Source organism: Paroedura picta, chromosome 16, assembly GCF_049243985.1.
Source record: "Paroedura picta isolate Pp20150507F chromosome 16, Ppicta_v3.0, whole genome shotgun sequence".
Classification (NCBI taxonomy): domain Eukaryota; kingdom Metazoa; phylum Chordata; class Lepidosauria; order Squamata; family Gekkonidae; genus Paroedura; species Paroedura picta.
Genome location: NC_135384.1, coordinates 6,506,984 through 6,530,873, shown reverse-complemented (window position 1 = coordinate 6,530,873; position 23,890 = coordinate 6,506,984). Strand labels below are relative to the sequence as shown.

Genomic DNA, 23,890 nt, shown 5'->3' with positions numbered 1-23,890 from the left:
TGTAAGTGGCCCAAGATGCCCAGTGGTTGCATGTGGAGGAGTGGGGAATCAAACCCGGTTCCCCAGATTAGCATCTGCTGCTCTGAACCACAGCACCACGCTGGTTCTCACCAGGCTGTAAGTTGCTTGGGTGGGGCGCTGGGGAGAAAAGTGGGGTGCAAATGTCTAAATAGATGAAAATATTCTGTTTGGGGTGATGATGCCTGCAGCTAGCTTGCAAGGGCAGGATTTGGCCTCTCCTTGAGCCCACCAAAACATCTCTTTCCAAGAGCCCCGCAATGGAATCCAGTCGCTGTTTAGAGCCAGAGGAAAGCCTAAAAGGGAGGCTCGTGATCCTCCTCTTTCACATCCTGTTTTGGTCTTCTCCAGTGCAGCATCACCCTCCAGCCATGCTTGCCTCCACACCCTGCATCACTTTTTGAAAACGAAACTGAACTAGATTCAGTTTCCATTTCAGGAAAGGGAGACGAAAACCTAAGATCCAGCCTGCATCTCCTGCTCCTGAGGAAGTCGCTCAGTACTGCCTCCTTGGTTAAGCACTGAATAGGGGGAGAATTAAATGTTGCAGCAGGAGTGCCTTGACCTGAAGCAGGGGAGCCGCTGCCCAAATTTAAAATGCTCCTAGCAGCTTGGTGTAGTGGTTAGGAGCGCGGACTTCTAATCTGGCATGCCAGATTCGATTCTGCGCTCCCCCGCCCCTGTGCAGCCAGCTGGGTGACTTTGGGCTCGCCACGGCACTGATAAAGCTGTTCTGACCAAGCTGGAATATCAGGGCTCTCTTGGCCTCACCCACCTCACTGGGTGTCCTGAGGGGAGGACGCAAAAGTGACTGTAAGCCACTTTGAGCCTCCTTTGGGTAAAGTGGCATACAAGAACCAACTCTTCTTCTTCTTCAGTAATATCGGGGCTCTCTCAGCCTCACCCACCTCACAGGGTGTCTGTGGTGGGGAGAGGAAAGGGGATTGTAAGCCGCTTTGAGATTCCTTCGGGTAGAGAAAAGCGGCATCTAAGAACCAACTCTTCATCCTCTTCTTCTTCTGCACCTTGGGGAAATAGAGAGGCAGCCAGCAGACCCTGAGCTGCCGGGAAATGAATGTTTTTAGAATAACATCCACGTCAAAAAAGGCATGCCAGTCTGACCTTTGACTAGGTCAGTTGCTTCAACCTGGTTTGTATTTCAGGGATGCCCGCCTCCAGCTGGGACCTGGAGATCCTCTGAAATTACAGCTCATCTCCAGATCAGACATCCTTTCCCCTGGAGGGGGGGGGGGGGCGATGGCACTCATGCTCCCTGAGGGCTCTATGTTGCGCTTCTGTGGGTCGCTTCACATACAGAAACGCCTCCATGGTGTTGACTCATTGGACACCACCACAATTCAGGCTGCCCTTGCAAATGCGTTTCTTTGAAAGTGGAGACACAGATGAAGAAGACGTCGCGTTTTATACCCTGCTTTTCACTGCCCCTTCCTCTCCCCGCTACAGACACCCTGTTAGGCAGGTGGGGCTGAGAGAGCCCTGGCAGAACTGCTCTGTGCAAACAACATAGAGAGAACTGGGACTAACCCTAGGTCACTGCGTGTGTTGGAGGAGAGGGGAAGGAAACCCAGCTCTCGGGATTAGAGACCACCGCTCTTAGCCAGGACACCAAGATCCACCCCCACTAGGGCTGCCAGCCTCCAGGCGGGACCTGGAGATCCCTGGGAACCACAGCTCATCTCCAGAGAAGGGTTCCCGGGAGAAAAGAGCTGCGCTGGAGGGGGCGCTGCGTGGCCTTGTGCCCCACTGAGGTCCCTGTCTTGCCCCAAATCTCTATTCTCGACGACCACAACCCCAGGCCCGGCTCACTCCCAGCGGTTTCGAGAGGGCCGGATCTGCTCCCCCCTCCCTGCTCGCCCGGGGGCGTCTTCGTGCCGAGAGCGCGGCTCTGCTTTCGGTTTCCATTCCTTGCGCTTTGCAGCAGACAGAAGCGAAACCGTCGGCAGCTTTAAAAGCCGGCCGAGGACGAGGCGCTCTTCCGCCAGTGGGCGTCGGCCGGGGAAAGCGCATCGGCCTCCTGCGATCCCGGGACGGTCAGGAGGCGAGGAGGAGGCGGAGAAGCTGCGCTACGCCGGGTGGATTAGCTACCTGTCGCCGCCCATCCGCGAGTCCTGCTTCTAGCACGCCTCCGGGGAAGCCCGCTCCGAGGCGCGACGGCGGCGAACCTCATTTAGAGGTACACTGCTCCTGATCGGGGAGGCTCTCTCGCCGTGCTTTTCCAGCCGGTCTCCGTGGGTGTGTGGAGGGGCGACCCCCCTTCTTACGAGTTAAAGCGGGAAGGATAAATAGGGGCGAAAAGTCTGCCTCGGCCCGGAGGGAGGATTTTCTCCCCCTAAACTGGCATTTGGCAGGGCTGCGTCCTTTGCCGCCTTCAGAAGGGTCGAAGCGGTGCGCTGGAGGTTAGCGTTGCGCTGGGGAGAGGCAGGGTGGGCCTTGGGGTTGCCACCTCCAGGTGGGAAATCCCTGGAGATTTGGGAGTGGAGCCGGGAGGGTGGGGGGAAGCCCCACTAGGGAAGGGTCCTCAGTAGGGTGCAATGTCTACCCTCCGCAGCAGCCATTCCCTCCAGGGGATCGGATTCCCGTTGACCGGAATTCCGGGAGATCTCCAAGCCCCAAAGGCCTCTCTATTCGGGCTTTGCCCCCCAGTCGGTCTGGGAGCTTGCTGGGTGGACTCATCGCTTCTAGCCGGAGAAATAGAAGGGGAACCCCGTGGTCCCAGACAGAATCACTGAGGCATAAGCCTTCTTGAGCCTGGCTTCACCAGATTTATTGAGGTGCCCACACGTGTTTTGACAATCACATCCCTAAAGGGAGGGGGATATTGGGAAGAGAGGCTGGTTTAAGGCAACTTCCAGCCGGAAGAGTCGTCGGGTTTGCTTCCAGTGGGGGGGAGGGGGTCTTGATAGGACCGAACCAATGACCCAGCATGGGCTGATGGCCCCTTTAGCTGGAGGTTGAAGAAAAGCTATTTTATAGCCCACTTTTCACTAACCAAAGGGGTCTCAAAGCAGCTGACAATCGCCTTCCCTCCCTCTCCCCACAAGCTGAGGGAGGTCAGGCAGCTCTGTGAAAACCACTCTATTAGGTCTTTGGCCCAAGATCACCCAGCTGGCTGCTTGTGGAGGGGTGGGGGAATCGAACCCGGTTCTCCAGGTTAAAAGCCGCCGGGTGAAGGATGAAAAGCAGGGTAGAAAACCCGGCTCTCCTGCTTCCCAGGTCACTGTGAAGATATCCTGAAGAAGGGAGGGCTTAATGTTACCTTGATTTGTTGCTGGGTTACGTGGGGTCTGGACAGTGGCATCCCAATTGCTCACTGGGGCTGTACAAGATGCACCCAGAGTTGCCCCCTCCCGTTGTCTTCTTGTCTGTACGAGGCCCAATGGGGAAAGGACACGTGCATTTCTAGAACAGAAACGAAACCCATGTGATGACTGCCCTTTTATTAGGGTCACCCAGAAGGACACAAAGCGTTACGCAAGTTGTCCATCTCATCCTCAGTTCAGATGTTACAAAACTTTTTAAAAATGATGGAGGGTCCAGATCTTTACATCCCTCTGATGCCTCAGCTGTTGGTATTTAGCTGCTTGCTGGTTCTCAGCCTTCCTAATGCCGCGACCCTCTAATACAGTTCCTCATGTTGTGGTGACCCCCCCCCCAACCATAAAATTATGCAAGGGTTCTTTCACAGAAATTCACTTTTTCCTGTGTTTCTCAGTTCAGTTCTGCCTCTTGTCCCACCGTGCTGATCTCGCTCTTTTCTGCTGCTCCAGACAGACAAACGCTCAATCTCGATCTACCCTGCAAGGCTGTTGTGTGGATGCCTCCCCTGCCAAGCTGCTTGCCCTGCCGCAACCCCTGTGAAAGGGTCATTCGACCCCCAAAGGGGTCCCGACCCCCAGGTTGAGAACCACTGCTCTAGTTTAATAGCCGGAAAGCAGACGCTGGAGGTTCATCTTTTTTAAAACAAAAGAACAGTCCAGAGGTCTGCTTACCCATCTGGCTGTTAAGAATGGAGGCTAGAAGTTGGCACCCCGTCAAGCTACTAGCGGGAACAGATGATTTCCTGTAAAAAGCTCAGTCTGTTTGCTTAAGAAAATTTGGTTGGCATGTCTTTGATTTCCTCTGTAAAAGGTTAACTGCTGGGGGGGGGGGAGTCAGAAAATATTCTGCAAAATCGTAGAATGCCCTAAGTAGATCTTGGTCTGGGTTAGCTTATTTATTTTAAAGTATTTATAAGAAATGGCCACCCCGTGTATCTCGTGTCGATTTTATGCCCTGAGATCCAAAAATAACTTGGGCCGAAATATAGTGTATAAAAATGGCTTGGTTTAAGGATCACACTCAAACATATGCAGAGGCTGTATTGGCCAACCTTGCTTAGCTTCTGAAATTTGACAGGATCAGGTGAGTTGGCCAATTCAGGTGAGGTTCTGTAGCCCCACAAACTGTGTACCTTGATTGGATATGAGTACAATGACATCAGTCTGGGCACCTGGGACTTGGAGGGGGGAATGTTAATACAGCTTTCCTCAACTTCTTTATTTATTTAGATTTTTATACCGCCCTTCCCTACAGCTCTGGGCAGTTTACATAAAACATTTTAGAACGTTTACATAGAACAACGTTTACCATTGAGAAGCCCCTGAAACATTCTTCAGGCTTTGAGAAACCCCAGGAGTGGCGCAATTGTGCAGAATATGGTTGGGAAGCAGAGCTGTGGACATGTCCAACCGAGGTCCCTCCGCGACCCCTCCAGGCGCATCAGTGGTCATTGGGGAGGGGGGAGGTCGACATGACCCAATATGGTCATATCACCAAATATCACCAGACATTGAAAAAATACATTCGGGGAAACCCTTCCAGGGACATCAAGAAACTCCAGGGCTTCAGGAAACCCTGGTTAAGAAAGTCTGCCTTGATAAGTGGGGCATCCCCCCCCCCCCAAGGCTTCTGATCTCGGAAGTGGACATTCCTCAGAGCTAGAGGGAAAGACAGAGAAATAACTTGGAGCCAAATTTAAGCTAAAAGCAACTCAAAGGAATTGTGAGCCCCCGGCAGGTTGCAGGGGGCCCATCTAGGCACCAGATACAGGTCTAGCAGAATTTGTCTGCTGTAGAAGTGACTTTTTGCTCCTAAAAGGAAAATTAAAATTTCAAAGCTTCTGTTTAAATAAAACAAAGTTTGAGACTGGGTGGTCCCTTGAAGGCCAATCGAGTTTCATTCTGGATATAACCTTTCCTGTGCATGCAGGCTTCTTGAGATAAATTGAAACAGTTCCCCAACCTTTATTTATAGGTTTGTGGGGGGGTGTTAGTTGTTAGGAAGAGCTAATTAGAATCAAGGTGCATAAGTGGCACTTTCTAGCACACCCCCCCCCCAAACACACCTATATGTACAGGCTGAGGAAATCTGTTTGGGTATATCTGCAGAATTGTGCATGCACAGGAAAGTTTCTACCCAGAATTAAACTTTCTTTGTCTTAAAGGTGCCTTTGGACTCAAACTTGGTTCTCGTGCTTCAGACCAACCCGCCTGCATCTCCCTTTCAAAGAGGGTGCATTGGAGACTCTAAGCCCTATAATAATGTCCTTGGAACTACTCACAACTAGAAGAAGTTCGGAGAGCCTCCGCCTATAACAGTGTATTGTATCTTGGTTTTTGAAAGCAGCGTTCTTTGGTGTTTTGCATGGAGAACAGTGTTTCTCTCTGTAGTTTTGTTTAGTGTATCTGAAGTTACGTTGGGGGCAGGAACACACCAGCTTCTGTTGTACCTTATCATCTTGTTGGCTGCAAAGATGGATGGCCGATTGTAGCTTAATCCGAAGTGGGTTTTGTTTGGAAATTCCCGCCATGTTTAAGAGGGATTCTTTGCTACTAAAGGTGCCCGAGGCTGAACGGTTGAAAAATGGGTCACCACTCTTGGTCTGTATGTTCATCCGGTTTCACTTCTGGTAAAGTGTTTCTGCAGGTTTCTTTTCTGTTCGTTTGTTTTTCTAGATGACCAAAACCACAGCAGGGCAGAAAAATAATGCATGCAGATATTGGGAGTGATGCCTCTGCTTAATTCACATTGGGCCAGAGGCGTTCTAAGAGAGTTTAAAGTGCATAACAGTTTTTTGAGTGGCCAGTTCTAGGGTAGGAGATTCCAGGAGATTTGGGGAGCGGGGCCTGGGGTGTATGATGTCATACAGTCTACCCCACAAAGCAGCCATTTTTTCCCAGTGGAACGGATCGCTGTCATTTAGAGATTGGTTGTAATTCTGGCTGATCTCCAGCCACCCCCAGGAGGCTGGCATCCCTAGTAATTGTGTCCTGACTGTTTCGGCATTGATAGTGAAGGAGTGCAAACTGCAGATATGACGTTATATTGGAATTCCTTCCCCCGCAACCCCTAATTCTCTGTATTTCTCTCCCCATTCTTGTAGGCTTCGGCATGTCTCAGAAAAAGATGGAAAGGTGAGTGGAAGGAGTGGTTTCTTAGAGAGGGCATAAAATAAACACTGCTGGCGGGTTCTGGATTCCGATTTCGTGTCGAACCAGAAGCTGCAGTCGCTGTGGGTGCGCCAACCACGCGGCTTATCTTGCTGTCTTCCTTGCTAGAGCACGGAAACCAAGAGAGGATTTATAAAGCGGAGCTCGGAGAAGCCCGAAAGTAGACTGGGGACTTTACATTCTGATTTGCCTCTATTGTAGCTGTAGTCCCGTCGTATGCCAAGTCGGTAGCGGAACTTGCTAGAAGTCAGTCCTGACTGACGGCCATCTCTCAAGGGGTTTTCAAAGCAAGAGGGGAACAGAGCTGGTTCGTCGTTGCTTGCCCCTGTGTAGCCAACCTGGACGTCCTCAGAGGTGTCCTAACCAAGCCAGGCCAGAGATCTTATGACGTCAGGCTGAGTTAATTCCAGTTTGAAAGCCCATCGAGGTCCAGTGTGTTTAGCTTGGAGAGAACGTGTATACAAGGGTGGCCAAACCGTGGCTCTCCAGGTATCCATGGACTACAATTCCCATGAGCCCCTGCTGAGCTGGAGGCATCAGCCATGGTTCGGTTTGCCATGATAAGTCCAAGCTCTATGGCATCTTGATGGAACTTGTGCTGAGCAGGCACACGAGCCGATCTAGAACCATCTTGTGGCTGAGGGTGCCTTTTGCCTGTCTCTTTCCGCAGAAGGGGTTTTCGCCAGAGGTCACCGCCGTTCCTCAAATACCTGCAGAGCATCCTCCGCAAATACCCAGATGGGGGCCAGATCTTAAAAGTGAGTCCCGGAGTTGGAATGGGGGGGGGGGCAGGATGAGGATGGTCTTGTTTGTTGGCTCGTCTTAGAAGAACGTGTTAGCTCTTTTCATAGCATGTGCAAAGGGAGGGGGGGAAAAGAAACAGCGAGACCATAAACACAATTGTAGATCAGTCAATCCGATCAACGACTCATTGGCAAGCAGTCCAAAATGATCTTGCGCTCTCCTGTTAAGCCTTTCTGAAAGGGGTAGGAGGTGTGTGCATGCTGTTCCTTTGATAATCTGTGTATCCACCTGCTTCCCCTCTTTTGGGCTCCTTGTAATCCGGAGCTGCGGAGGGGAGGGGCTGTGGCTCCATGGAAGGGCCTCTGGTAGGGGGAAGCTCCTAGGTTCAATCCCCAGCATCTCCAGTTCATGGGCTCAGGTAGTAAGGGATTCGACTGGAGGGTCCTTGAACAGATAATTCCAAACCTTTATGGAGCAACAGTCTGGTTCAATAGAAGGCGGCTTAGCGCGTGCCCATAATTCATAAGGGAGCACCTTAAAGACCATGGAGGTTTGCTCTTGAAAGCTCATGTCCTAAAAAACCGAATGGCCTCTAAGGCAGGGGTAGTCAACCTGTGGTCCTCCAGATGCCCATGGACTACAATTCCCTTGAGCCCCTGCCAGGAAATGCTGGCAGGGGCTCATGGGAATTGTAGTCCATGGACATCTGGAGGACCACAGGTTGACTACCCCTGCTCTAAGGAGTTGGCTTATGATGACCCCTGGTGGTCTTTTCAAGGCAAGGCATGTTCAGAGGTGGTTTATCTTTACTTCCTTTCGTGTCATGACCCTGGTATTCCTTGGAGGTCTCCCATCCAAAAACCAATCCGGGCTGACCCTGATTATCTAACGAGAGCTGATGAGATTGGGCGAGTCGAGTCAGGGCTCTGAATCTGGAGAGCAATTATATAGTAGTAATAATAATCATCATAAAACCCCATTGGACACAAATCCAGTTGCATTCCTGTAGACCAGCAGGTAGAACTCAGGGCCTGGATCAACTGGGTTTCTGGGGAAAGATTCCATGTAATAGGGGGGCACCTGTGTTCTCAATCCGTTATCAATTCCCTGCTTCTGCCAAAAGGAGCTGGTCCAGAATGCGGATGATGCGAATGCCAAAGACGTGATCCTTCTCTATGATGAACGGGACTTTGGAACCCAGAGGCTTTTCTCGGAGGGACTGGCAAGCGCTCAAGGTACAAACCGGGCATCTTATGGGGGCAGAGGTGGCTGTTCCATGTAAGGATTACATTGCAGAACCTAGCTCCAGGGAGCCAAGGAGTGGCTCTAACACCCGGCCTCTACTCAACCTCTTTCCCTTTCGCTTAGGCCCTGCGCTGCTCGCCTACAATGACGGCCTGTTCTCTGAGAAGGACTGGGACGGGATCCAGAGCCCCGGCCTGAGTCACAAAGTGGACGACCCCTCCACGGTCGGGAGGTTTGGCCTGGGATTCAATTCGGTTTATCACATCACAGGTGAGAAGCTCCGTGCCACCGGACTTGGGAGGTGGCATGCTGTAAAGCCAGAGGGGCTTTGAGAAGGAGACCTATTCTCCCAAAGGGGCAGATTTTCACGTTGAAGGCAGGGTTATGCACGAGATGCAGCCCTTTGCCCCGTTCAGTTTCTGGGCGGGTGAAAATTGAAACCGTGTGTCAGTAAAGAATCAAATCCTGCAAAACTGGGGATCCAGTTCCTGGGTTTCACTTTTTTCTTGGGGGGAGGGGATGCTATGTAAATCGTTTCCCACTCTTGTGCCCTCATGTTCGTCAGGCATCCAGCGCTGTGCAGAATTGGGGAAGTTAAAATGGAACAAGTGCTGCTTGTAAGAACACAGACGTCTTTGTGATCAGCTTTCCTTCCTTCTCTCCCTCTAGATTTCCCATCGATGCTCTCCGGTCAATGGTTGGGAGTGCTGGACCCACAACAAACAGCCTTAAGGGATGGGGGTCAGCTTTGGGGTGTGGACGAATGGGAAGAGGCCTCTGATCAGTTCCAGCCTTTCTGGGCAGCGCTGCAGTCGCTTGGGAGGCCTTGCCCAGCCGCTGAGGGGTACTTCCCTGGCACCCTCTTCCGTTTCCCCCTGCGCCGCAGTCCCTCCGGGATCTCGGAAAATCTCTACAGCCAGGAACGGGCACGGGAGCTGCTGCTCGCCTTCTTGGAGGATGCCCCCATCAGCCTGCTGTTCCTCAGGAACATCCGGCAGCTGACGCTGGGCCTCATTGGACCCGACGGCTCTATCAGCGAACTGCTGAAGGCCAAAGCCACTAAACATCCTCTTAGGGGGCTGTGTGTGGACCAAGGCATCCCCCGCTGTGTGCCAGAGGCTGCGGAGGGTTGGCTAGACAGCAGCCCGAATGCCAGTGAGCTCCTCAGCCGCTCAGACCTTTTAGACGATGCCAAGCTGGATACTACCGCCAGCATCACCACGCTTGACCTGTGCGGCACCGGGATTGGACGGGCCACCCGTCGGGATTGGCTGGTGTTGTCGGCAGCCGCTAAGAAGGACGCCTTTCCAGAAATCTGGCATCTCGCGGATTCAGTGAGCTCTGAGCCGGTCCTGTCCTTGGCTTACCCCTTCCAAGGCGGGTGCGCCGGCCGCCTCAGCTGCGTCCTACCGCTCCCCGCGACGGAGGAGAATGCCACGGGCCTGCCACTGCACATCAGTGCCCCTTTCCAGTTGACGGACGACCGGAGACACGTGCAGTGGTCGGAAGAGGGGTTGCAAGCACGAGGAGGCGAGGCCCGTTGGAACCACCTGCTGATGGAAGAGATGCTGCCCGTGGCTTATTGCCAAGTCCTGCTCCTGGCCTCTGGCTGCCCTAGTGATCCGTACGGGGCGTGGCCAGATCCAGATCAAAGCCAGCAGCTCCGCTACAAGGCCCTGGTCGCTCGGATATGCCAGAGACTGATGGACATGAAACTTCTGGTGCGGGTCAGAGACAGGGAACTCGGTTTTCTCCTTCCCTGTGAATCTGTCATCTTGCCACAGAAGGTGGTAGATAAACCAGTGGGTCAGGCGCTACAGAAGGCCCTGGTCTTGGCAGGGTCTCTGCTGGCGGATGCCCCTCTTCATGTGCGTCGAGCACTGGCACTGGGTGCTGAAGGGAGGGCCGAAGTGCAGGAAGCGACCGCAGGATTCGTGAGAGAGACCCTGAGAAAGGCCATCGACATCTGGAGTGAGATATCCAACCCGGAGAAGCTGTTGTTGCTGGAGTACGTGGCTGGAGATGGGTGCTATCAGGCTCTGAAAGATCTGCCACTGGTGCCCATGGCCAGTGGGCGCTTTGCCAGTTTTGGGGATTCTGCTGAGGTTGTGTTTGTCGAGAGCTGCAGCTTCCCTAGGTGAGCCGCCTTCTTAGCCCTACAGTTCATTCAGCGTGCCTGTATTCTTCTTGCTATCCCGTAGCAACCTCTCTCCCTAATACACGGTCCAAATTGTAGATGTTGCCCTATCCTGGTTGTGAATTCTAGAACGTGAGGCTGACAGATCTGCACATGGAGGGATGACTTGTGGTCTGTTGTACTCAAAACAATAAAGTCTCATCAGAGTAGAACAGAGGATGACCAGTCCACATTTGTATGTGGCCAGGGCCTTTTCAGTCCTGGCCCCCACCGGGTGGAATGAGCTCCTGGAAGAGCTGTGGGCCTGCAAAATGGAGCTCTTCCGCCGGGTCTATGGTTGAGGCTGGGGTCGAGAGGAAGATCAGATCGGGGGCCTCCTCAGTGCTAAACAGTAGTACGCCAGGGCCATCTATGGCATTGGGTTATGACTCCCTCTTGCCATTTCCTCGACTGTGGTTATGGGGGGGGGGAATGATCTATACTGCCATGTTCTTGTTCGTTTATTGTAATTTTATGTCCTGTTGATTTTAATGGGGTTTCATTGGTGTTTTTAATTGTGGATTATTTGTAAACCGCCACGAGCCGGTTCCGGGAGTGGCAGGAATAAAAATCCAAATATCCAAATAATAATAAATAATAGATTTATGAGAGAAGAACAGGTAGCTTTATATTGAGAGCATCTTCAGTAACTGGGCACTGCGTTTAGAGGCTCCCTGACACCTTCTGGTCCGGTTTAGCCCCATCCTGGGAAAACGGCCTCTGAGCTTTTCCACTTTCCCATGCCCTTATCATATTTTGTACCATGTCTCCTTTTCTGTTTTGTTTTGTTGCAGGATCCTCTTGCCTGGCCTGGCCGACCAGTTTCTGCCCGAGGATCTGGACCCTGAGTTGCTGAAGCCTCTGCAAGCGATCGCACAAGAAAGTAAGTCCCCTTCGGCCAAGAGACTGCCACCCAAACACTCCCAGGGATGACCCCAAGTCGGGGTCCCCCGACTCTCTTAAGTGGTGTCTTTTGGTTGAAAGCCAAAGGGAAGAAACCGGATGAGGGAAGGAATGGAAAATCGTAGGAGAGGGAAATCAAAAGCAACATGCATAGGAGAGAGTGTGAATCCCTGCGTGGAAAGATCACAGCATGTCGATTTGCACTTGTGTAGGATTCCTAGATCCTTGAATCTACATCACATTTTTCTCCTGCTCTTTATCAGAAAGCACCAGACATAGGATCTGGTGGTGCCTTTTGTTCGCGCTCTGTTTAGGGCTTGGGCCTGCACCGTCAAGTATTGCTGGATCAGCTATTGGTTCGTAGAGATCTCGGGATTGTGCTGCATGAGAAGCCGCTCTTGCTTTCTTGCTAGAAGTTAAGCTATACGGGGATAGAGGAGGGTTATATACTAAAACGTCTTTAGAGTATAATTTAGATAATGTTTATATGAACGTATTTCATGTAGATTTACTCTCTTCTCATTTGAAGTGAAAAATAAAAATCTATATAATAAAAAAAAAAGAGGATATGAACATCTATGGTCATGTCAACCTGCCTCCCTCTCCCCAAATGGCCAAGGATGGGCCTGGAGGTGGTGGGAAGGGGAGGGGCCTCAGGTGGGCGTGTCCCCAGCTCAGCTTCCCAACCATATTCTGCATGGCCGCACCTCTTCTGGGGTTTCTCAAAGCCTGAAGGAAGCTTCAGGGATTTCTCGGTGGTAAAAAGATCGAGAGAGCCTGCCCATGGGCCTTGTAGGTCTCTGCTGTCTGACTGGCTTTTCATGGTTTGTAACCTGCCCTGAGTCGCTGTCAGAAAGGCTAGGCCATAAATGAAACTGATAATATTAATACTCCTCCTTCCTCCCCCTCTTCCAGAGCTATTCAGAAACCTGGTCGCCTTGGATCGATGTGCTGTCGAGCAGAACATTCGTGCGGCTCTCCCCCAGGACTGGGTCAGCTGTCATTCGACCCCCGTGGCTTGGTGCCCAAAGGAGATCCTGCAACAACCCCCTCTGGAGTGGCTTGCCACTTTCTGGGCTTTCCTGAATGGCCACACTTCCTCCCTGGTGCCTTTCGAGGGCTGCCCGCTGATCCCGTTGACTCCTCTGAACAACGCTCCCCACGGCATCGAGCTGGCACGGCTGCTGCCACGGCCTGCCCTTCTCTTCCGGAGCCACGACAGATACAGCTTGTCGGGCGAGGTAGCTGACGTTCTGAAGGCGCTGGGGTGCACTGTGATCCCGAGCTGGGAGCCAACCTGGTCCCACCAACAACTGAAGGAGTACATCCTAGAACCCACAGCCGGTGGCGCCCTGCAGGCCTTTGCCCACTTGGGGGTTTCGTCTGTGGCTGACCGCCTGGCCCGTCTGCCCAAACACCAAATCGAGAGCTTGAGTACATTTCTCTCGGCAGCCGCATCTCTTTCCCAGGAAGAGACAGAAGTCCTAAGGGCGTTGCCACTCTTCTTCAAGATGCCTTCCCTCCTGCCACCTGGGCCGCCTTGCTTGGTGCCGGCTCAGAACCACCTGGCTTTGGAGAAGAACCTGGTCCCACCGGTGCCCGAGGACCTGTGGACTCCACAGCCTGTGTTGCTATGCCATAGCGAAGCTGAGCGCCGCCTGCTTTTGAATCTCCAGGCAGAGCTTTTCAGGGCGCCAGACCTGGGGACTCTGTGTGTCAAAGCAGTGAAGAAGGGGGCATATGCTGGGCGGACACAAGAAGCCCGGGAAGTCATGGTTTGGGTGCTGCGCAACGCCGACGCCCTCTTCAGCCAGAGCCAAGAACTGCGAGAGCTCTGCCGGGACTTGCCCTTTGTGGACTGTGGGTCTGGAGAGTTGGCCCGGCCCGCTGATCTTTATGACCCGGACAATTCCACTTTGCGGGCCTTGTTGAGACCCCACTGCTTCCCCAGCGGGCCCTTCCGGGAGCCAGCAACCCTGCAGGGCCTCCGTGCTCTGGGGCTGAAGTCTCACCTCGCTGCTGTTTCTCCGGCCGATGCGTTGACTGCTGCCCAGGACGTGAGCCAGTGCCAGGAGGCTGCGGTGGCTGGCGCCAAATCGCAGGCCCTCATCCAAGTCTGCAACGAGACCCCTCTGCTCTCATGCTTGTCTCCACAGGAGCTGGAGCGGCTGCGTCGCCTGGCTTGGGTGCCTGCCACGAACCCCTCCAGGCACGTGCCAGCTGGCCCCTTCATTGCACCCGAAACCCTTCGCTCGGCAAACTTCACCGCTCTCGTGGGGCTGGTCATGGGACTGACGAGTGCTTTTCGTCCGCAAGCCGCAACGGCTTTGGGGCTGGAGCAGCCGCCACCGCCGGAGAAGGTGGGAGAGAACCTAGCTTGCCTGTCAAGGGACTATCAACCCACAGGGACTCCGGCATTAATTCCACTGCTGCACAGCATTTATCAGCACATGCAGCAGCGACTGAGGGACTTCCAGGACCCCCCAGTGGGCCGCGTGGTGTGGAACGGGGATGGCTTCTCCCTGCCTGGGGACGTGGTGATGGGCTACCCCGACGGCTTGGACCTCGCGGCCCTGATGCCGCGAGTGCCCTCAGACTTCCAGCACTACGGTCAGCTCTTTGCGGCCTGGGGCGTCCGTCGGTCGCCCGACGAGGAAGACGTGTGCCGGGCCCTGTACGAACTGGCGGATCGGATCGATGCCTGTCCGCAAGCGGGCACGCAAGCAGAACTGCGCCTCGTGGTGGCTGCCTTGGATTGGTTCAGAGACCGGGAATACCAGGGGGAAAGGGAGATGCTGATGCCTACGAAAGTTCCGGGACGTGCTGGCTTTGCTCTGCTCCCAGCCAGCTCGGCGCTGTACTGCGATATGGACCGTGCGCGACTCGCTGACCTGGATGGAGACCCACCTGCTTTGGTGCATGAAGCTGTCTCGCCGGCCACGGCTGTCTTCTTTCACGTGGAGATGCTGAGCGCTCGGCTGTCCGGCTTGGAATTATTTGAGCCCTGGGGTCCTTCGGAGCCCATCACCCTCCGGATCCGGAACATCCTTCGCGAGTACTGCCAGGACGCGGACGTGTTTCAGGAGCTGCTGCAGAATGCGGAGGACGCTGGCGCCGGGATCTGCCGCTTCTTAGTCGACCTGCGGGGGCACAACGGCACCGCACAAGGACTCCTGGACCCCGGCATGGCTGCCTGCCAGGGCCCAGCCCTTTGGGCCCATAACGATGCCCTGTTCAGCGAGGCGGACTTCACGAACCTCATCCGCCTTGGCGCAGCCACCAAAGAAAACCAGCGAGGCAAAATCGGCCGCTTTGGGCTTGGGTTCTGCACCGTGTACCACATGACGGATGCCCCCTCGCTTCTCAGCGGCCGCACGGTCCTCTTTTTTGACCCCAACGTCGCCCACCTCCGGAAGCACATCCGCGACCCATCCCGGCCGGGCATCCGCCTGAAGCTGAGCCAGCAAACCGCCGCGGTCTTCCCTGAGCAGTTCCGGCCTTACGAGGGCGTCTTTGGCTGTCGGGTTGGAGAGGACTACCGAGGCACGCTCATCCGCCTGCCCTTCCGCACTGAAGTGGAGGCAAAAGACTCTCAAGTTTGCTCCCATCCTTTTGGGCCCGAGCGAATCCAAGCCCTGCAGTGTGGTTTCCAGGAGGTGTGCCAGGATCTGCTTGTCTTCCTACGCAGTGTGCAGGAGGTGTCGCTGGCCCACCTCCCTGGAGGCGCCAGTTCCCCAGAAGCCGCCCGTCCGTTGGCTACGGTGTACAGGGAGCTGCTGACCCAAATGGATGCTTCCGATATTGTGCGATTGACAGCGTCACGGGAGTCTGAGGTTGCTGTAAGCTACTACCTGCTGCACTCCTGTTCCGGAACAGGGGAAGCCCTGAAACTGTACCAAGAGGGAGCAAAGGAGAGTCCCAGCTTCTCACCACCGGTTGCCGGCGTTGCTTTGCCCCTCGTTCCCGCGGCCACTGCTGGGCACTGGACCCCAAACCTGGAGGACTTTGAGGGCCGCCTCTTCTGCTTTCTGCCTCTTCCCGTAGAGTCTGGCCTCCCCCTGCACCTCACAGCGGCCTTTGCTGTGCTCAGCAATCGTAAAGGGCTGTGGGACTCCACTGAGAAAGGTCAGTGGAACAGGGCACTCCTTCGGGACTCGGTGCCTGGCGCCTGGCTTGGGGCCCTGGGCCAGCTGCGAGACATGCACAGAGGAGGAGTCCTGGAGGGCTACGAGTACCACACTTTCTGGCCCAGCGTCCACAGAGCAAAGCATCCTTTCAGCGAAGCAGCCAAGGCTTTCTATCGAGCCTTAGTGGACGGTGTCGATGGGAAGCAGCCGATTCTGTTCTCCGACGGGGAGAGGTGGTGCTCAGCCCAGCATGCCTGTTTCCTGGATGCAGATGTTGTCCTTACGAAGCAGCTGAGTTCCAGAGCGGCCCAGGTCTTCGCTTTGCTCTTGCCTGAACCAAAGATGGCTGTAAATCTCCCGCCGTGGGTGAAGACGGGTTTCAGCACAAGCATCTCCGGGGATGTCCTGTCTCCAAACACCTACAACTGGGCACGCTTCCTCCGGGAGCTCGTCTTGCCCCGTTTAGCCGAGCTGGAACCGGCGGATCGTGATGCCCTGATTCTTCACGCTCTGGATATGAAGGATGCCAGTGTGGATGAACTCCTGACCTCTCTGCCGTGCGTTCCTGCCTCTCCAGACAAGCAGCTGAAGCGCATTGACAGGTTGGTGCATCCCGGTGACCGCGTCGCCCCACTTTACATGCCTGAAGAGGGCCGTTTCCCCACCGGTGCAGAGTTTCTGAAGCCAGAGAGGCTGCTGCGTCTGGTGCAGCTGGGGATGACCCACGACTGGATCCCCATGGAGGAACTGATGAACCGAGCATGGACTGTGGCTGACTTGTGGCACCACGACCCGAGTGTGGCCTGCCTGCGTGCCCGCCACGTCCTGACTCTCCTTGAGGACCATGTCCAGGAAAGAGTCAGCAACACCGTCCAAGTGGCTTTCAGAGAAATTCCCTTCTTGCCAGCTGAGCTTCCAGACAACCGCCGCGCACTCTGCTGCCCCAGTCAGCTTTATCACCACAAGTTGCAGCTGCTGGTGGGTTTTGTTGAGCCTGTTCTACACAAGCAGGCTCTTGGCGCAGGCTTAAAGCTGTCCAGCGAACTGAAGGAATTCTTAGGACTGAGTCGCCAGCCGCCAGCCGCCACAGTCTTAACCCAGCTGGAGGCTGCATCGCGTAGCTCCAATGCCCTGGACAGGACAGAGCTGGCTAAGATTGCACAAAAATGTTATGTTTTCCTGAACAACGCAGTGCAGAAGAACACATCTTGCAAGTTGGAGGTATCCCAAAAGGCACAGACTTTCCCCTTTGTTCTGGTGGGTTCTAGCTTTGTGTCTGTGTGCACGGTGGCCTGCTGCTTGGCCTTTGACGCTGCTCCGTACCTGTTCCAACTGCCTCAGGAATACCAGCAGCAGGCGGAGCTGTGGAGCTGCGTGGGGGTGTCCAATACTTTCAAAGTGGAGGATTACGCCGCAGTGTTGCGAGGGCTGGCCAAGGAGACTGATGGGAAGGCCCTCTCCAAAGAGCAGATGGACCTAGTCATCGGGCTGATTGCAGTAGGGCTAGTGGGGAGCCTGCCACAGGGCCAGCCGCTGGATTCCTTCGTGGCCCAGGGCATCTCTTTCCCAGACAGAGACAAAATCCTGCGGCCCTTGCCCAAACTGCTCTTTGACGACACACCCTGGGTGCCCCGGGAGGAGGGGATTCTGCTTTGCCATCCCTCGATCTCGCGGGAAGTTGCCATTCGCTGTGGAATTCCCACCACGAGGCACCACATGCTGGAATGCCGGCAAATCGAGAGCCTTTCCCAGTGGGCCACGAATTTTGGTGCCAAGGAGGACCTCAGTACCCGGTTAGCTAACATCCTCCGCGAGTACTCCGATTCGCGGGACGTGCTGAAGGAGCTTCTGCAGAACGCGGACGATGCCGGCTCAACCGTCGTACACTTCCTTTGGGACCAGCGCCATCATCCGACAGACCGGGTCTTTGGTGATGAATGGAAAGAGCTCCAGGGTCCAGCCCTCTGCATCTACAATAACCGGCCCTTTGAAATGTGCGACATAGAAGGGATCCAGCGTCTGGGCTCTGGTGGTAAACGTGGACGGCGGGACGCTACTGGCAAATACGGTCTGGGGTTCAACACAGTTTACTACTTGACCGACTGCCCTGCCTTCGTGACAAGCAACAGCGCCCTGTGTGTCTTCGACCCCACGTTACGTTACCTGTCTATTTCGAACGAGAGCTCTCCGGGAGGAAAGTTCAGCCTCAGGAAAGATTTCAAGGACACCTTCCCAGATGTTTATGACACCTTCCTGCCTGACGTGTTTGATCTGGAACATGGCACTGTTTTTCGATTGCCCTTGCGTACCCCTGCGGGGGCAGCCATCTCCCCTATCTGCCAGCGTTCTGTGTCAGAGGAGGATATGCTCGGTATGTTTCATGCTCTCACTGAAGAGGCAGATTGCCTCATGATGTTCCTCAACCACGTTCACCGCGTGGTTTTTTCTGTGATCGAGGAGACGCAGAAGACGCCCAAAGAAATAATCTGCGTGGAGACGGAAGGGGGTGAGCCCGAGAGACGAGAATACCAGAAACAGTTCCGCGAAATCACTGCAGCAGGAGGGAGAGATGTGGGCGGGCCAGTAAGAGTCTTTTACAGAATGAAGGTGAAGTGCAGTTTGCCCGGGACTTCCAGTGAATGGCTAGTCGGTAGGCAAATAGGAGCAGACAGTGTGGACGCCGTAGAAGGCATGCAGCTGCCGCACGGCGGTGTGGCTGCTTGTCTTAATGAGGAAGCACCAGGCCGGGCCTTTTGCACCCTGCCGCTGCCAGCGAAAACCGGCCTCCCTGTCCACATCAACGGGAACTTTGACGTTGATTCTGCTCGGCGGGACTTACGGAAGGATGACAACAAGGACAGCCCTGAGACAGCCTGGAATAGCTTTCTGCTGCAGAACCTCATAGCCCCTTTGTTTCTCCACCTGCTTGAGGAGCTGCGGGAGGCACTGGGAAACCCGCCGCTGCTTTCGTCCTCCCTGAGGGAATGCCAGAAAATGTTAGAGTCCAAATACTTGAGGCATTTCCCACTTGTGACGGACCACGTCCCCCCGTTCTGGCACCAGCTAGTGACCCGGCTGTACATTCTGGCGTCGGAGAGGCAGCTTCCGCTGTTGCCGGTCTACCAAAAGGGGTTGGTGCACAGAATGGAGGTGGTGCAGGTGTCCTGGAGTGCACTGTGCCAGGAACACCCAACTAGAGATCCCTATTTCCTGCAATCAGAGCTGTTTGGTTTACTTGAAAATTATCTCCAGAAGCTGGGCATGCTCTTAGTCCCTCCCTTTCAGCATCTACATAAAATCCGTGACCAGTTTGTCAAAGCAGGAGTTGGCATCCTCACCTTAGATTCACCATCCCTCTGCCGTTTCCTCAAGAGTTTGCCTGACTTGCGTCCACCATGCCCACTAAACCAAACACCTATGAAAAATATTTCCGTCTGCTCCGCTCTTCTCAACTTTTGCCTTCAAGGGCTGTGCTCCAAGAACATCGAATGCCTGGAAGGTCTTCCCTTGCTGATAACTCAGGACAATGTGCTCCGGTGTTTCCGTCAGGAGGACCCTGTCTACCTGAGCAGCGTTGATAAACTTTTCCCAAGCCACCAGGATCGTTTCTCTGCCTGCCGCATTGATAGCCCAGAGGCTAGGAAACTCTTAATAGAGAGAAAGTTTATGAAAGAATTCACTCTACGTGAATCTGCTGTTTACATCCTAGAGAAACTGAGTCAGAAAGACTGGGCCACGGACTCTGAGCGTCGGGACTGGCTACGTAAGGTATGGGAGTTCTTTGAAAAGCAAATCTGTGCATCTTCCAAGAAGGACATAAGGAAGCAGAAATTCCAAGAGCTAGTTTCCCTCTTCAAAAGCTGGCCTGTTCTCCCTGTGTGTGGCTCCGGTGAGAAGCTGCTTCCCCTTGATTCTCTTAACACAATCGTGCCTAGCAACTTGTCGAGCGTTACTGAAGTGCTCTACAAGCTGGGGTTTGCAAAGCTAGACAACTCTCTTCTGCCTGTAGCCCTCACCGTGCATTGCATCGAGCCACAACTGCTTCAGACAGATGATCCCGCTGCAGTTCTGGCACAGCTGGCTGCCCAGCCCAGGCTGCGCTGGCATGAGCTTAAACAGTGGGAATGTGAATCTCTCTTGAGGTTCCTGAGCAATGATTTGAAGACGTTAACAAGTGAGCCTGAGGCGCTCAACATGCTGAAGGCCTTGCCAATATTTGAGACTCATCAAGGACAGCATGTGTCACTGGCTTCGTACCAGAATGTGTACTTGCTTGAGTCCAATATCTCAGAGATGTCCAGGAAGTTCAGGGAGCTTTACGAGACAGATGAAGGGACAGTTTTACTGAAAGACCACGAGCTGAACAGAGAGCTGAGCGGCTGCTTGGGTATCGACGTAATGAACGATCTGCAGCAGTTTGTGAAACTCCTCTTGCCTCGTCTGCCTCATCTCCCAGAGGCCCGTCTGATAGAGGCGGTGAAGTTACTCTTTCTCATCAAGGCGTTGTATCTAGATTTCGAGGATCAGAAGGCGGCTGTGGTAGCAAAGTTCCAACGTGTCGCCTTCATCCGGGACAAGGAAGATGTGCTGCGTCCCACGTCCTACTTCTACGACAGCAATGTTGATCTCTTTCGGGAGATGGGGTTGGATTCTCGGTTTGTGCCGGACGAATTCTACAAGACCATAGGGTCAAGCAACAGATGGGAAGTGACTACGTTCTTAAGGGACGTGGGCCTGAAGTTTGAAGTCACGGAGGATGATTTCCTGCAGTTTGCGGTTCAGATTCAGGACGAAGCATTGGAGCATGGCGCTCTGTCCGGTGGGCTTCCTGACAAACGAAAAGCACTCCTGTCACATTTGCTTGGCAAGGAGAGCGAGTCTTTATCAGACGCCTTCTTGGATCGGTTGTCAAAGCTCCGCTTCTTGGCACCTCGGCACATCCGTGACGATCTATGCAAACTCCACTCGCCGTTCGTAACTAAAGACACTCCAGTGGCACCTCAAGGTTCTATATGTACTTGGAAGGAAGCTGGACTAGTTTGGACATCAGCGGTGATTCTGTCTCCTTTTGAATTAATGGGGGAAAACGCAAAAGCCATTCTGTCACGCCTACAGGTACAATGTAACCTATCCGCCCAGCTGGTCTTGAAAAATCTGAGCAATGTATGTCGGGCAGAATGCAGCACCCAGGAAACCAGGAAAACTCGGGCGGCTGTCCTTCAACAGATGTATGGTTACTTGCAGAAACAGGAAAGATTAGAGACTGGATATGTCAAGGGGCTCCCTGTGGTGCTGGTAGACGGTGGTGAAGTAGCCGAAGCCCAACATGTGGTGGTGAGCTTGCTCAATTGGTCTGAATTCCGACCATACCTCTACAGATTAATCCCAGATCTAACTCCCTACATGGAACTTCTGAAGAACTTTGGGGTGAAAGTTGAGCCCACTATCCATCATTATGCCAGTGTCTTGGCCAGGATCTACAGGGAGACTGTGCAGAAGGACACGTTGCAAGCCAACCTCACTATAACGGTAAAACGGGCCAGCCGGTGCTTTTTCCAGCTTCTAGAGCAATCAAAGGAAAATGACTTCTCGGACCTGAAGGAACTGCATCTGCTCTGCACTGATGGGAAGCTTTACCCATCGAATACCCTAGTCTTCAACGACTGTGCCACTGGCCAATCCCTCCAGGCCTTGCAAGGTACATTTCTCTTCCTAGTGGACCGTTTCAGTGACTCCCCGTCACTCGAGACCTTTAACCTCAGGAAACTATTGTTGCTGCTGCCAAAAGCCCTGCAGCCCAAGAGACTGTCAGATATTACCAGAGTGCAACTGGATGAGTCCTCTCTAGAACTCTGCTCCTGTGGAGTTCACTGTGAGTTCCAGAATTGCCTTAAAGAACTTCTAGTCGCTCCCGAATTTCAGGATGCTTTTCTTGCCCTTCTCAGGTGGCAGGACACAACCAAGGAGGCCGACAAGGAGGCTGAGGCTGACAGGGTACACGTCGGACTCTTCTCGGTGGAGCAGCTGGACGTTATCTGCTGTGAGACGCTGGGCACCGTGATGCTTCACCAGTCACAGTGCTTGGAGGGGAGCCAAAAGGCCAAGACGGTGTACGTTGCAACGACCCCAGATGGGAAGCAGCACATCTACCTTTTGCACCAGGAGAGTTTGAGCCGCCGAGCCGCCGTGAAGATCTCAGACACTTTGGCTGAAGAAGTGAACAAGCTTCTTGGAGAGAGGCTTTGCACGAAGGCCATGAAAGTCCTTAGGGAGATTCTGGCTTGCCAAGAGCCAGAAGAAATTGCTGAAGTGCTGGATGAACACGAAGTGCCCCCCCAGACGTTCACTCTCCGAGATGCCGTCATGCTTCCCGATCCTGGGGAGGAGATTCCTGAGGAATGGCACGATAGCCTGGACATGAACATCCTGCATTCTTTCATGCCAGGAGAGTACGTGGGTTGCTTGGACCCTTCGGTACAAGGCGAACGTTATATCTACGCTGTGATCTTGGAGGACCTGGGGCTGCAGAAGAGTGGCGCTGGACAGGTGCATATGTACCGCATTGATGTGGGAGATGGGCAGCAGTTAGAGGTCAGCACCCACGACCTTTACCACTTCCAGCGTTGCACGCCGGCATTTAACTCGAGCAAGGCTTTGCTGTTGATGCAAAGTCCCCCTGATGGTGCTCCTCCTGCTGCTGCAGTTTTGAGTGGTGGCACTTGGTACCAGCAGCCACTGAGCGAAGTGAAGACAAAAGTGGACGCCTGCCTAGCTGAGATTTGGAGTCTCTCGGAGGAAGAGAGGAAGAAGGCCATCCGAAGACTCTACCTGTGCTACCACCCGGATAAAAACGTAGGTCAGGAGGCCTTGGCCAATGAAATCTTCAAGTACCTTAGGGAGAGACTTGAGGAGAAGGAGAACAACACAAAGCCCAAGGGTGGTAGCAGCTGGGGTGGATCCTTCCACGGAAACGGCTCCTTCAAAGGAAGCAGTCCGAACTTCTCACATTATTGGAGTGAATGGGACCAGCAAGCTCATCGACACCAGCAGAGGCGTCAGGAATTCACCAGGAAAAGACAAAGTGGAAGAGGCGGAAACCATTTCACATACAACTTCTGGTCCTTTCACAGGAGTAGGACAGAGTCAAAGTGCCCTGACACGGAGGAGGCGAGACGCTGGCTACGGCAAGCGGAGTATGACCTACGGGCGGCGGCCAACGAGGTTGAGAACGGCAGCACAGAATGGCTCCTTTACAAGACGTACCGAGCGGTGGAGAAGGCCCTCACGGCTGTTGAGTACAAGCAAGGCGGACACTTTGACGGCAATCTGTCCGTTGCAATGCTGGCCGCTAAAGTGGCGGCGCACGGACAGGAGCTGAGTGCGATTCGCGACCAGGTGTCCAAACTTCGGCAGCAGGGCATGGGCGACAAGAAAACACAGTATCCCAAATTCCACTTGCCACCCACCATTCCCAACGAGGCCTTTCACGCATGCCAAGAAAAGGAAGTGTTGCGGCTAGGTAGGGAGATTCTAGACACAGTGCAGAGGTGGCTTGGCCAGAAGTGAAAGGAATACTTATTCAGTAGACTAGTTCCTGTCATGCACAAACTCCCTGTAATGGGAACCCTGGGATCAAACTTCTTAAAATGCGGGCGGTGGGGGAGGGGGAATGAGCCGGGGGGGGCAGGCAGAAGGAATGACAATTAGTGCTTCATCACACTATTGAGCAATTTGGGGCACTGAGTTTGTGCTTTGTTGCATAATTTGTGTGTTTTATGTTACAGGGATTCTTGTTCTTTTTTCTATTTGCGATACTTAATAAATTCGATTCACTAAGGAAAAACCTCTGCTAGTTTTCTAATTGAATTTACTTGGGGAAGCAGAAAGATTGTGCTGATAGCTACACTTCCCTCTCTGCTTGAATTTGTGGGCTCTCCACGAGTTTAAAGGGAGCAATCTTCGGCCCAAAAACACTTCTTGACCGTGGTGTTCACATCTGACTTCTAGCATCCCTTTGTTTTGCTTACTCCAGGTATCTAAGGCTTATCCCCCCCCCCACCACCACCACCTTGCTTACAGAGAGAGTGTCTTGAGACAGCCAACACTTAGGAGGAAAGAATTCACATGTAATCTTTTGAGTTTCCAAAACTTTTGGCAGCCTCATCCTG

The 23,890-nt window shown here is 53.7% G+C and overlaps 1 protein-coding gene across 1 annotated transcript; it reads left to right on the top strand.

Annotated features, from left to right (window-relative positions):
- The first annotated feature begins 1,981 nt into the window (after nucleotides 1-1,981).
- LOC143826010 (sacsin-like) lies at nucleotides 1,982-23,565 on the top strand. Its single transcript, XM_077314498.1, has 8 exons — nucleotides 1,982-2,212; nucleotides 6,461-6,491; nucleotides 7,198-7,285; nucleotides 8,395-8,506; nucleotides 8,640-8,786; nucleotides 9,186-10,653; nucleotides 11,487-11,575; nucleotides 12,511-23,565. Exons 2-8 carry the CDS (start codon nucleotides 6,469-6,471, stop codon nucleotides 23,286-23,288), a joined length of 12,705 nt encoding a protein of 4,234 aa, XP_077170613.1. The 5' UTR covers nucleotides 1,982-2,212; nucleotides 6,461-6,468; the 3' UTR covers nucleotides 23,289-23,565.
- Nucleotides 23,566-23,890: the final 325 nt, after the last annotated feature.

Bases quoted from the DNA above. Each gene is read 5' to 3' on its own strand.
- LOC143826010 (XM_077314498.1), top strand. From the start codon at position 6,469: ATGTCTCAGAAAAAGATGGAAAG. The intron at 7,286-8,394 runs GTGAGTCCCGGA...TTCTGCCAAAAG, and splicing joins ATGGGGGCCAGATCTTAAAA to GAGCTGGTCCAGAATGCGGA. The intron at 10,654-11,486 runs GTGAGCCGCCTT...GTTTTGTTGCAG, and splicing joins GAGAGCTGCAGCTTCCCTAG to GATCCTCTTGCCTGGCCTGG.